Source organism: Myotis nattereri (assembly GCF_964212035.1).
Source record: "Myotis nattereri genome assembly, chromosome: 2".
NCBI lineage: Eukaryota > Metazoa > Chordata > Mammalia > Chiroptera > Vespertilionidae > Myotis > Myotis nattereri.
In genome coordinates this window covers 25,902,056-25,916,217 of record NC_138076.1, presented here as the reverse complement: position 1 = coordinate 25,916,217, position 14,162 = coordinate 25,902,056, and the positions used below count along the sequence as shown (strand labels likewise).

General features: G+C 39.2%; 1 protein-coding gene across 1 annotated transcript; it reads right to left on the bottom strand.

Moving 5' to 3' along the window:
• Positions 1–2,404: 2,404 nt before the first annotated feature.
• Positions 2,405–2,986, bottom strand: MBD3L1 (methyl-CpG binding domain protein 3 like 1; the record flags this gene model as incomplete). Its single annotated transcript, XM_081084793.1, has 1 exon — positions 2,405–2,986. The coding sequence occupies one exon, from the start codon at positions 2,984–2,986 to the stop codon at positions 2,405–2,407; it is 582 nt and encodes a 193-aa protein (XP_080940919.1).
• Between the last annotated feature and the right edge of the window lie 11,176 nt (positions 2,987–14,162).

The window sequence follows — 14,162 nt, the reverse complement described above, 5'->3', positions numbered from 1 at the left end:
CCCCCAATGGCTGCCGGGCTTCCAGAGGGATGTCTGATTGCCAGCTTAGGCCCAATCCCCTGGGGAGCAGTTCTCAGCCAGCAGATGGTCATCCTCCGAGGGGTCCCAGACTGTGAGAGGGCACAGGCCGGGCTGAGGGACCTCCCCTGCACCTCCTGAGTGCACAAATTTTTGTGCACCAGGCCTCTAGTATATATATAAAAGGCTAATATGCAAATTGTCTCCTTGGGATTTCAACCAGGAGGCCAGGAGTTTGATTGCTTGCTATGATGTGTACTGACCCTCAGGGAGCAGCGCAGAACGAAGGAAGGCCCCGACCAGTAGCTGGCAGCCAGGGAAGGGAGGCCCCGGCCAACAGCCAGAAGGCCCCGATCAGCCCTGATCGCCAGCCAGGCCTAGGGACCCTACCCATGCACGAATTTCATGCACAATTAATTTCAGACACTAATATACTAATATACATATACACATTATATAGTATAATATATATGATATACTCAAACTTATTCATAACAGAATAGAAAATACTCATAACCATCAAATATATGTTTTTGCAGCTGTTCACCTTTTCATAGCTGGTATTTATAGCTAACATCTTCCATTTCCCATTTCATATTCCCTTTGTCCTTATCAAGCACCTCAGCAGTTTGAGGATCTTTGCCTAGTTGGGGGCTCTGAAGGGTCTGGGTCATTAGTCATACTGCCTGGATTGCTTTTTTTTTTTTTTTGTAGTTTTCCACTGACACTAATCACAGGGCATGGTGATATTAAGAAAGATGCTAAAGAATTTCCTGAGTTCCAGACATTGTCTTCCTAACCTCCATTGCAGAGTAGCAGAAGGAAGCCTGAGTCCAAGTAACATCAAGGCTATAAAGACTGTGCCTGCTTTGGATGTAAAGATGAATAAAACTCAGGGGGGGAAAACATCTTGGAAAAACAATTAAGTCTTTCCCCACACCCACCCACATCTTTCTCTGCATTGAATTCAATTAGACAGTTCTAGCAGAGGCTGCCCAACAAGCAGCCCAAAGCATCGCAGGCATGAGGCAGGCTGTGCTTTCCTGCTTTGGGTGTGTGGGAATAGACCGCATGATCTCTACACAGAAGACCACAGCTGAAGATACCCAAGGGCTAAAAATTAAACTTACACTAATGCTACCCATTCACACATTTTTGGTGTGAGCTTCACATCCTTAGTCATTCTCAGGAATGCTTTCTCTAAAGATTATAATAATGATAATATTAAATAATGATAATATCAGAAATATTAAACTTAACAAAGAAGAAAAAAAATTGCTAAGAACCTAATTTAAATACCCAGCCAAACTATCTGTCAAAGAGAGAGATAAAGACCTTTTTAGACATACAGACAGTCTCAGAGTAACCTCCCACAGGCCTTCAGTAAAAGAACCAGTAAAGAATGTACATCAGGAAGAAGAAATGTAAGCCTAGAAAAATATAACATAAATAATGAGGAAAAGAAGAAAATTAGTGTAACTAAATTAGTATTAATTTTAATGAAAGACATTAAAACACATTCTAACTAAAATTTCAGATGATTACCACATGGGAGAATAGAGGAGAGAAGCGTCAATTTAAAAATAATTCATTTTTAGGGAAGATATAAATACTATAGATACTCTATTATTGTTTAATTACTCTCAGGAAGTGATAAATATGTCACACAAATTTAGTAATGATAAAGAGGATTTGATAATACAACATGCTTGATCAGGTAAATAAACAAATAAATCTCAACAAGCAGTAGCTCATTGTTAGATCAATGATGCTGAAAACAGTCTCTCTTGATAATGTAATCTCCCAAATGGCATGTCAATCTTCATGAACTAAATTGAAACACATATAAATCTAAAAAATGAAGGAAAGTCTGGTATTTCATTATATGCAACTCTAAGTTAATGTGCAACAAAGGACAGAAAAAATACAGACCTAGAAGAAGATATCTTATTTTAGAACCTAAATATAAGAACTCCTTAATAAAATACTATTTTGGAATCTACAGGAATATTACACAAAAAGGAAAAGTCATTCTGACTGGTTGGTTTTACTCTGTGACTGTGAGGGCAAAACACTAAATAATCCCATGACTTTGATAACCCTCTGTTGACGTTAAAATACAAGTAAATAACACACATAGCAAAGGAAAATGAGAGTACAACATGAAAAGGAAAGATCTTTCTCTCTTCACCTGGAACCAAATCTCTCACTTCAAAAAGATCACTGTCTATATATCCTATGTCACATGAAGAAGTTTAATACAGAAACGCATTGGTATATTTTAAAGTTTTAAAAGCTCAAAGCAAGAAAACATTAGGGACACTGCAAAGAGACATTAACAACGTGTTGTTCTCCATTTCACCTGCACCGTCTTCTCTTTTTTTTCCTAGTGTTTTTCAGGATGCTCTTCTTGGTCCCTCACTTTCTCTGTCTCACTAGCGAGTCTGTCTGCAATTAACGCTCTCGCCAGTCTCTCTCTTGCCATCTTCATTTTCCTTTCCTGTTTCTTGATATCTTTCTCAGTTACCAGGAATTGTTTGCAGGGGAGCTGTGGGATGCTCAGACCAGCTCCTGGAATCATCTCTGCCCCATGTGAGGGCCTGGCAGGGTTGGACATGGAGCTGCCGTGAGGACCCCCTGTGAGAACACCAGGCAGGGACTCGCCTGTGCAACTAGGCACCAGTGTTTGCAGGGCTTTGGTAAGATCGAAAGGACTTAAGAGTTGTCCTGTGCTGCTGCAGGCCTGGAGTCCTTGAAGTCTCTTCTGCCAGCACACCTGTTGGGGCTTGTCCAAGGTTTCCTCCCACTGGTGGTATCTGACCTCATTGCCTGGGTGGGATGTGATTCTCGTAACTGGACTCTTGAATATGTTACTGGACATCCTCAATGGGATGGAGATGCTTAAGTCAGGCTTTGGTTTGGATTGGTTTACCCAATCATGACACTTCCTCTGTGAAGTCTTGACCATCGTATCTCTTTTCCATTTATTCTATAAAAATAAATTGTGAAATTGGATCTACATGATAAATGAAGCTTGCCTTCTTAGGACAATTACTTCAGCTATCTTGTCCTTCCACCCTCCCTCGGGGGATAGATCTCGCCAGCATCCTGGGAAATCATCAAGCAGATTTGTCAAGAACAGAAAGCTCAAGGTCAAAACCCAGAACCTAGTCCAGATCATTTATCCTCCAACATCTTATCAGACCCTCTTCTTTTTTTTTTTAAATATATTTTATTGATTTTTTACAGAGAGGAAGGGAGAGAGATAGAGAGTTGGAAACATCGATGAGAGAGAAACATCGATCAGCTGCCTCCCGCACATCCCCCCTGGGGATGTGCCCACAAACCAGGTACATGCCCTTGACCGGAATCGAACCTGGGACCTTTCAGTCCGCAGGCCGATGCTCTATCTGCTGAGCCAAACCGGTTTCGGCAAGACCCTCTTCTTTATGAGTATGATTTTATTCTCTTTTTGTCATTGTCACTCTCACTACACCTGATTTAGTCTTGGTATTCTCTCATGATACACAGTACCCAATCTTTTTCTAAGTCCAAGTTCCTACCATTCTTTTGTATTATGTGAGTATTCATTTGGTTAACCCACTGACCACTTGGATTTCAGAGCTAAAATCATTAGCGATATCACCAACCAACCCACTTTTAGTGACTCACTCCCATATCCCAGAAGTTTGGTCATGTTCAAAAATAAATAATTCAGAAAACATATTCACCTACTACAAATGTCTGATTTCTAATATTTTTAAACACTCATACAATAGATACCCATTCTTCTAGATTGCAAGTTATGCCAGATCACCAGATTCTTATCTTAATTTCCCCACTTTGTATTAATTAGAAGGCATGGTTCTTTGGAAAAGACAATAATCCTGGGAAAAAATAGAAGGCAGCGGGGAAAGAGGAAGAATAAATAGGAGATTGACTGACTCCATAACAGAAGCCATAGGCATGAATCTATAGGAGCTGGACAGGGCTGTTGAGGACAGAACAGGGCTGTTGGACCTAACTCATTCATAGGGTTGCTGGGAGTCGGAGCTGACTCAATGGCACATAACACACACACATTCCTATTAATCCTGGATTCCATGGACTATGATCTCAATAATTCCCTGGAATAGTCCAAAATTCTTTACCACTCATCATGTCTACCTTGTAAAACTTCAAATTTAAAGATCTGATTATCTGTCATGCTATAGCTACTGCTGGTCTTAAGATAATTGCACGATATTTGGGTACCACTGTTAATACAACAAAATCACCTACATCTATCATGAAGCACCCAGAATGCCTGAAAATTTTACTTTCTTTTTATGTGTTGACATATTTACTACTCAATTTTTCCTAAAGCCTGTTTCAAAATTTCTCCACTTTTTTCTTTCATTTATATTTGATATCCCTTAATTGGTCTGCTATTTCACAGAAAACTTGTGAAAATACTACTAGATTGAAATTTTACCTACGTAGTTGCCAAATCTGAAAGTATCTCTGATAAGCGTCTATTGCTTCCCAATTTGCTCTAATAATACTTAAATTTCTTTTATCCTCCAGTGGTGATCTGGATCTCATCTCTTCTTCCTTCTTATTAAGCTTTTCCCACCAACATTTCCGTATTTCCCCTATACTTATTTTTGTTGTTTGTTAATCCTCACCCAAAGATATTTTTCCATTGACTTTTTTTTTTTTTTTTTTTTTTTACAGAGAATAGAAGAGATGGGGGAGAGAAACATCAACTGGTTGCCTCCCACATGCACCCTGACCAGGGCTGGGGATCGAGCCTGCAAACAAAGGTAGGTGCCCTTTACCAGAATCAAACCCGGGACCCTTCAGTCTAAGGGCGTTGCTCTATCCACTGAACCAAACGACTAGGGCATCCCTATACTTTTAATCTCTCTTTATGAACTGAATTCTTCCCTCAGCATTACATAGCTACAAGTCTTTCCTAACTACATGGAAATTTCTCACCTGGTCTCCCTGGACCCTTCTTCAACCACTGCTCTTTCAACTCCCACCCCTCAGTTGTGAACCATTGAGAAAGGTCATCTGCAGCATGTGTCTCTGTGGCCTCACCTTCACCCACCTCCTCCGACCAGCCTCAGCCGCACTGCCACCTGCCCTTACCATTCTAGGCTAAGGTCACAATGACTCCTTTGTTACTAGACCCAACAGGAACTTTTCATTGTTCATCTGACATGATCTTTAAGTGGGAAACTTGTAAATATATTTGGATAACTTATTTATGTGAATATTATTTTATGGCTGTGAATCTTATAAAATCTAAAGTGAGAGTATGTTATAAATGGAATGTACAAACTGGACTTCTGGACTCAGCACAAAAAATGTAAATGAACTTAATGTGTACACTGATGACATTTAGAAATCATAATAGCTTGGCTCTAATGGGTGAAAATATACAACTAAAATTACTTTCACCTGTTTTGACTTTATTTAATGTGGCTACTAAAAATTATATTTCATAATATGTAGATTGCTTAATCCTACTGCTGGACAGAGCTGGTCAAGCCCTGAGGTAAAATAATTCCTGCAGAAAGTGGTCAGGGAAAATTTTCCCAAGGTAAGAAGTATACCCTGGCCCCCACTGCAAGATGCAAACACACACACACACTCACCCACACACGTACACTAACAAAACCAAACCAGTGCTGTCCCAGAGTGCCATCACTACTCAAATGCCATGAGGTTGCATTCCCACATAGTCCTAACTGGGCTAATCTCAAGTGAGAAGTCAGAAGTCAGTTAGGAAGAGCCAAAACCAGAGACTAAGGGTCAAGATTTGTATTAATTCCCCTCTCTTTGGCTTCTATTAAACATTCAATATGTTTGGAAAACTTTTTCAGGGAGTGTTGTTTTAAAAATCCCTTTACCGTTACTAGTGTAAATATCCAAGATATGTAAAGAGTAATTACTCTAGCCAATAAATGAGGAGATGATAGAATATGAATATCATTATTACTAAATCACTATTGGATTAGTGAGCCAGTCAGGGGACAGGTGACACTGGGTTAATTTGGGCCTCAGTAAGCTGATTCTGATTAGAGTACTGTCATCTTGATTGCTCTACGCTGGGACCTCTGAAACGTGCCCGCCCCACCTACTGTTTAACTACCAAAGCCCACCAGACAGGCAAGGCCTTACTGACAAATCCCCTGGCTCCACTCCCCTGACAACACCTGGAGGGGTTTCCAAAATCCCACTTCGTCATGACACTCTTCTACCTGCCACAGGCCAGGAAAACATTTTCTGTGGTGCCCATTTCTGGGGGTGACACTTCTCCCGTGGGTAAAGGAAAGATCAGGGTGCAGACCTAGTGAATTGCAGGAATTAGCACAAAACTGGGGTTTGCTGACAGAGAGAAGAGAACGTGTAGTGTGCACAGCTACCAGGATCCACAAAGCCTCAGGGGTCCCTAGGTAGCACTGAGGAGACAGGTGCAGGACAGAGCAGGTACTTTTGGGTGTGATTGTGCTTGGTGATGCCTGTAGCATGACATATGTGATACTGGTAATGCATTCAACCATGTTGGTCAGCGACTTATTCATCTTCTGTTATGGAGTGCTTTCAACATACATTCAGGCGCTAGTACCTGCCCTTCAGAGTTTATAGAGTCAGAAAATGTCTTACATTTTATTTATAATATGCAGATAAATTACATGTGGGAGTAGTCAGCCAACAGACAGGAAGGAGATTTTCTTTGTTGGCTAGCATGTAAACAAATTTTCTTTAAAAAGGAAGTGTTTTCTCCACTTGAAGTATTCAAGTCTTCTATGATGATTGTTATTCTCAAATTCATATATTCTCTAACAGTTTATGCTTTATATTAGTGTAACACTGTTTTATTTGGTATGTGAAGGCTGAATACTATTATATTTTCTTGGTGATTTTATCTCATATCAATAGATGGTAAACCTCTTTATCCTACTTAATCTTTTTGCCTTGAAGTCTATATTGATAATTCTAGTGATACTCCTATTTTGCTTTGTTGAGATCAGTCTGTTATAGTTGTGTTTATTTCTCTATTATCTACTTTTCTGTTATTTTACGTGTGCAGTTATTTTGGGGGGAACAGAATTTTTCTAGATTTCTCTTGTTCTTGGGACTTTCAATTAGTTCTAGGTTTTCAATTGACCTACATTGTGTAAAAGTTTGTTTTTCTCTATTTGCATTGGCTAAGGCCAAGCATCTAGCTCTGCGTGACCCTGGCACCACCATCAAAGTGAACGTAGACTGAAAGAGTGATTTCTTCAGTCAATTATTTTGACCTTTTATCAGGATTGTGTGCATTTGTCCCACACGCCTAAACCTGCCAAGTCTGTTAAACACACAGGTGCATGCACGCTTATGCAAACGTCTCAAAGATTCTAGAAGCTTTTCACCCACAAAGAGATCTTGAGTCAGAACATGTTCAACCAAAGTGAGAACTGGAAAAGATCTCCCACAAACTAAGCAGCCTTACCACTTAACACAGTTGGAAACTGGGCAGTTGGGCAGGGATTGCGTGTGTCCGTGCCATCTGAAGGGTTCAAGGCCAGAACATTTTTCTGCTTGACAAGCTGTGTGGGGTCAGGGAAAGAGAACTGATTTTCTGAGTTAGAAGTGGTAAGTTCCAGTCTTGGCCAAATCACTTCCTGGTGATCATGGGAAAGCTATGCTTCACCTGCCAATGGGAAAGTGGTACCTCTCTACATCAATGTATAGCAGACAAAGAGAATAATGAATTAACTGTTTACATATGCAAAATATTTTCAAATTCTCCAAATCCTTTCAGACCTCATCTCACTTTTCCCTGGCAACAACCCTGTTATGTTGGTATTATTATTATCCCTATTTTACAGAGAAGAAAGTAATTTCTCCAAGGTGTCCCAAGTTAATAAAAATGCAGATTCAGGACTCGAGCCTAGTTTTCTGATTCTAAATCCCGGGACCATTTCATTGTACCCTTCCCCTTGTCAAAACATTTGGAAAACAAAAAGCACATCGCAAATGTAAGGAACTGGTGTTAATTTTCTGAAAGAGACACATGTGAGACTTCTTGTCAACCTGCAAAAGACTGCTGGGCTGCAGGCAGATCAAAAACTGGAAGAAAATGCAAGAGATTTTCTGGTCCTGCCCTTTACATATGTTAGACAAGCAAGTATTTAAACCTTTGCAAGACAGAAAAACATCTGTTACTTTTTTTGGCATTTCTAAGACCGTAGCTTCCACAATCTTCTTTGATAGACCATTCCAGGGTTTTGTAATCTGAATGACAAAAACCAAAACAGAACAAAACAAAAAAAGCCCGCCTTTTCTTCATGATACAATATAGATCTCTTTCCTCTTCATAAAAAGTTCTAGGTTTGGCCTTCTTCGTCACTTGTCACTTTTCTCTTTTGTTCTCCCTTCATGTTCCCGAGTGTGCCAATTTCTGCTTTAGAAAGTGGCTTGATTTTTATGAGACTCCCCGTTTCTTTTCCATTGCTTTCCTCCTACTAGTCATAATATTAAGAAAAATTTTGGTCTTTTAACATTCATTGAAAACAATACTTGTTTTAATTCCTTCCTTCTTCCTTTCAATTAAATAATTTCCTAACCATTTCTTCCTGAATTTTTTTTTTTATCCCACAAGACTAATTTATCTTTTGAAAACCAGGATCAAACCGGGTCATCAGATCTAGTCTGCCTCTAATTACCACATACAAACTGATGGATCATCATGTCCAGACCCCTGCCTGTTAGAGCTAATTCACTAAAATTAAGCAGTTTCATCTCAAAGGTCACTGAAGTCTAAGGAATCTTGGTTGACTGTGAATGACAAGCGGTAAGGGATGCTCAGCTTCCCATCTGATAGAGGGTGTAGCTCCGCTACACCTTTCCCAGAGTCGCCCAGGGATGGAAATTCCACGGATCTCGATGGCTGTGTTAGTTTGGGCCACTCTAACAAAATACCATAGATTGGGTGACTTGAAAAACAGACATTTGTTTTTCACGGTTCTGAAGACTGGATGTGCGAGATCTTGGTGCCAGCGCAGAGGGGTTCTGGTGAGAGCTCTCTTCCTGGTTGCAGATGGCCGCCTTCTTGCTTTTCACATGGTGGAAAGATGAGATGGCTTCGGTTGATTCCTCTTCATATGTAAGGGCACTAATCCCATGATTGAGGTCTCACCCTCATGGCCTCATCTCCAAAGACCCTGCCTCCAAATACCATCACGTTTGGGGTTGGGGATACAAACATTTAGTCCGTAACAACTACTTCGTTCATTATTTTGGCTTCTAGGTAGTCCAGTTTCTTTTGACATAATTTTATTCTTTTTTTAAAAATATATTTTATTAATTTTTTACAGAGAGGAAGGGAGAGAGATAGAGAGTTAGAAACATCGATGAGAGAGAAACATCAATCAGCTGCCTCCTGCACACCTCCCACTGGGGATGTGCCCACAACCAAGGTACATGCCCTTGACCGGAATCGAACCTGGGACCTTTCAGTCTGCAGGCCGACGCTCTATCCACTGAGCCAAACCTGTTTCAGCGACATAATTTTATTCCTGCTAGGTCTTTTTAAAAAACGAACTGCTGTCTAGCATTATTCTAAAAATTCTTTATTCTTAAGAGCATATTTTATTTTTCCTGTGTTCCCCTATTTAAGCTAAAGAACTCCTTCCTTTCCTCATTAGGCCTGTTTTCCATACATTTTATCATTTTGCTCAATCATTTAACTGTAGCATCAAAAAGGAAGCATACACATTTTATTGGTGGTTATTTTAGAATGGTGAGATTTTTATTTTTTCCCCTCAGCTTTTCTTTTCTTTCCAAACTATTTACAATGACATATATTTTAGCAAGTTAAAACTAAAAGATATTGTAATGAAAACAGTGTGGTTTTAGAACAAGAAAAAATTAATAGACTAATGAGGGAAAGAATGGACTATTCAATAAATGATACTGGGACAAGTGGGCCACCCATATTGGAAACAATTTATATTCCTACATTATACCATATCCCCAAATTAATTTTAGGTGAAAAACAAAACTTCAAAGTTTTCAAAGAAAAATATTGGAAAATATATTGATGTTGTTGGGATGAGGAAAGGTTCCTAAAGAATTACATAAGAAGCACAAACCATAAAGAAAATTGAGTATGTGTTCAATTGACTACTTCTCATGATAAAGGACACAATAAGAAAAGCCAAAAAGCACAGCACAGACTAGCAGAATGTATCTGCAAAGTACATAACCAATAGAGGATTAGCATGCACAATAGAGAAGGTACCACTACAATCCTACTTACCTTACAGATATCCCTACACACAATTAAATGGCACAGTCACAAAGCTATTCAATGCAACAGTGTTTGTAGTAGCAAAAGTTTCAACTGTAAATGTGGTATGAAAATATCTCCTTTTTGTTGGTAAAAGAAAGTCACAAGTAGTTCTGCTAATATTACTGTGGCTTGTGGCCTAGATTCATAACAAAAGGAAAGTCTAAGCTTCATTTAGAGCAGCGGTTCTCAACCTGTGGGTCGCGACCCCTTTGGGGGTCGAACGACCCTTTCATAGGGATCACCTAAGACCATTGGAAAACACATATATAATTACATATTGTTTTTGTGATTAATCACTATGCTTTAATTATGTTCAATTTGTAACAATGAAAATACATCCTGCATATCAGATATTTACATTACAATTCATAACAGTAGCAAAATTACAGTTATGAAGTAGCAACGAAAATAATTTTATGGCTGGGGGTCACTACAACATGAGGAACTATATTAAAGGGTCGCGGCATTAGGAAGGTTGAGAACCACTACTTTAGAGGCTAGTGAAAAGGAAGATGTAATTTTTTTCTGAACTAGGTTCAGAGACCCCTTGAATTGAACAGGCCGTGAACCCCAGATTTAGGGTAAAAATGTATTTGGCTGTTGGAAATGTTGCTCAGTCTCTTGGCTACCACTTGGCTTGGGCAAATTCTGGATTCATCACCTCTTGGTCTGTCTTCTCTTAGATCTTGGTGCAGTAGTTCCTCACTTGCTCATCAGTTCTTTTATGTCTTTAGGAAAACGCTTTTTATATTTCATCCTATTTTTAAATTGTCTCCAGTATGAAAGTTGACCCACTTGCCTAGTCCACCATTACAGGAAACAGAGGTGCTTGCATTCGAGTTATCTCCACCTTTATGTACGCAAGGCCTGATGTCTTCTCACTTGGATTGCCAGCACAGCCATGGGTTTCTAACACTCCAGTATGGCCTCCATTCTCCAGTCACCAGAGAAATTTTTCTAGATGCAAATCAGATTTCTAAAATGTAAATCTGATCATATTAGGTCTTAGCTTAAAGTCATTCTGAGGCTCCCAAATATTTTAGTGTAAAATACAAATTCTTTAGTAAACCAAACTCCTGTTAAAACTTCTAAATTGTAAAAGTCCCCTGTAAGACTTATATAAGGGGGAAATGGGGACATCTATAATAGCGTCAACAGTGAAAATACCAAAAGAGTTTGCCCTATGTGGCTCAGTTGGTTGAGTGTCATCCCATGTACCAAGAGGTCACCGGTTAGATTCCTGGTCAGTGCACATGCCCAAGTTGTGGGCTCCATTCCCAGTAAGGGGTGTGCAGGAGGCAGCCTATCGATGTTTCTCTGTCATCAGTTCCTATCTCTCTTTTTCCCTTCCTCTCTCTCAAATCAATAAAAACGTATGAAAAAATAAAGACGTATAAAAGACAGGAAGTGGCTCTCTTCTCACACCCTAACTCTCATCCTATGCTCTTGCCAGGCCCAACTCCTTTGAGTACCCAGAATGCTGTATGTGCCTGATAGCTTCTGCACCTTTACCCATGGTATGACTGCCCCAGACAGCCATCCCCTCTTCCCTCGGACTGGCTAACTCCTCTAGTGTTTTAAGTCTCGGCTCAGGCACCACTCCTACTGGAAAGTTTTTGTGATTTGTCTTTGGAGTCCTTCCTAGGTTCTTTCACAATACTCAGGTCCATTCCTACTTTTATTAAAAGCATATTATTCTGTGATGTGTGTTCTTGTTGGTCTCCCTCATTAGACAATACACTGCTTCAAGTCAGGGGCTTTCTTCCTCTAAATGCGTGCGCAGCACACACCACAATGTCTGACCCTCCACGTTCATTTACCAGATTAAATGGAGAAATACTTGGCATACTATCTTTTTTTTTAAGTGCTAGGGTGATAAGACACTATAACCCTTGCCTTCATCACCAGTTTTGTCTATGTGCCAGTTTTGTATGCTGTGAAATGGCTCATTCTTTTCTTTCCAAACTATTTACAATGACATATATTTTAGCAATTTAAAACATGTTTTAAAAACTGGGAACTCTAGGTTACATATGTCCACGTTAAAACTATGTACTTATTTACCCTTTACTGACTTATTCCCCAAATTTAGGTTAGCTTTTTAAAATTAAGACAAAATAAAATGGTAAAAATTGTAGATATAAACAGGAGATCAGAGATTATTTAAGGAAAGATCCAGGGCAATGTTACAAGAAGCTGGGGTGAGAAAGTGAGCGTAGTCATTGGCTCTGAGCTCTCTAGTAAGAGCTAAAAAGGGGAAACAATAGGATTCATCTGATAAGAGGAGTCATAGAAGTTTGACTAAACTTTTACTTGCACTAAATTCTGAGAAAAGTTTATTACATGGATCCTCATAAAGAAACATAGAGATGTTATTCACATGGCTGTTGTTTTTACTAAAAGCAAGGAACTAATATATGTCCAGGTATACTGCTCTCTGGGATCAAGTTTGATACAGAAATAAAACTTGGGGGAACAAGAGAAATGGACTGATGACACGCTCTTGTTTCATTTATTAAGCTGCTGACATGCTGTGGTTAGAAGCCTATTCATGATTGAGTTGACTACAGTGTAGACACGTAGTGTTATTGGTTGGAGACTAGAAAGCTTTAGATACAAGATGGCAAAGTCGATGATCTATTATACAAATGAAGGAGGAGATCTACAGTTTGAATTGTCTGGAGATTGAGGGTAGCCCCAAACCTTCAAATAGCTGAGTGCGCAGCATGCATGCTGTGTTTGTTAACAAATGAAGTTCAATAAGGCATATGGCATTTTAAATTGTTATTTTCATGATCTATCTTGGAAGTTAGATTGCAGTTATGCCCAAATTATCTCGTTTGCTCATGTTACAAATATGAAATTACTTAATTCCCCAAAGATTCTGGTGGGATTCTAGTAAAGATAAAATACGAAAACTAAGTATAAAAAGGAGATGAGAAACCATTTAGGAAATGAGAAAGGCCTAAGTGGTGTGACTAGTGCTTAACTTACAGGGTTGTTGTGAGGACTAAACAAGGCAGTCTGTAGAGAGCAAGTTGCTCATTGTCCAAGGACACAGATTCTCAATACTAATCTCCTTCCCCCCACTTCCTTTTCTGTAGGCAATGGGTAGGCACTAGAGATTTTTAAGAGGCAATTAAATGGTCAGAATTATACTTGAAGGAAATTATAGTTCAGAGATAACAGGAACAGCAATTTGAAGTTTTAAAAAATTTACATTTGAGCTGGACAACTTTGGACCCCAAGGAGTACTCCATTTAAGAGGTTTAAAACATTCATATACAACCCAAGAAAATCATTTCCTTTCAACTTTAGCCCTGCTAAAAAAGCAATTTTTTCCCCCCTGAGCCAAACAATAGCCTATTTTTAGATTTACACTTAGGGCGTCTTCTTAGGATTCATTGTAAATTCTTTGGGGACAGAAGTAGTTTTACTTTTGTTCTTCTCACAAAACCTAATAGCACTGGACAGGAAGGTAGACTTAAGTAATTGTGTGCAGAATTTATTTTTATTTTTTTGTCTTAACAAGTTAGGTGGCATTTGTAAGCACTGTGGTATATAGAACATGATCTGCTTAAAGCAGAAAATACTGCAAGAAAATTGCCACTTGCTCTAAAGTAATGTGAATGGTAGTAGTTACTTCCTCTAGGAGTTGTTTTTTTTAAAGACTTAACCGTACTCCAGTGAAGCTATCATTGCACAAAACATGTTTGGGTCTTCTTTCCTTCTGTGGTATTTACTTGCAAAATACCACAAGGTAGTCAAGGAGATGAACTCTGGGATTTGCATCCCATCTCCTCTACCTAGT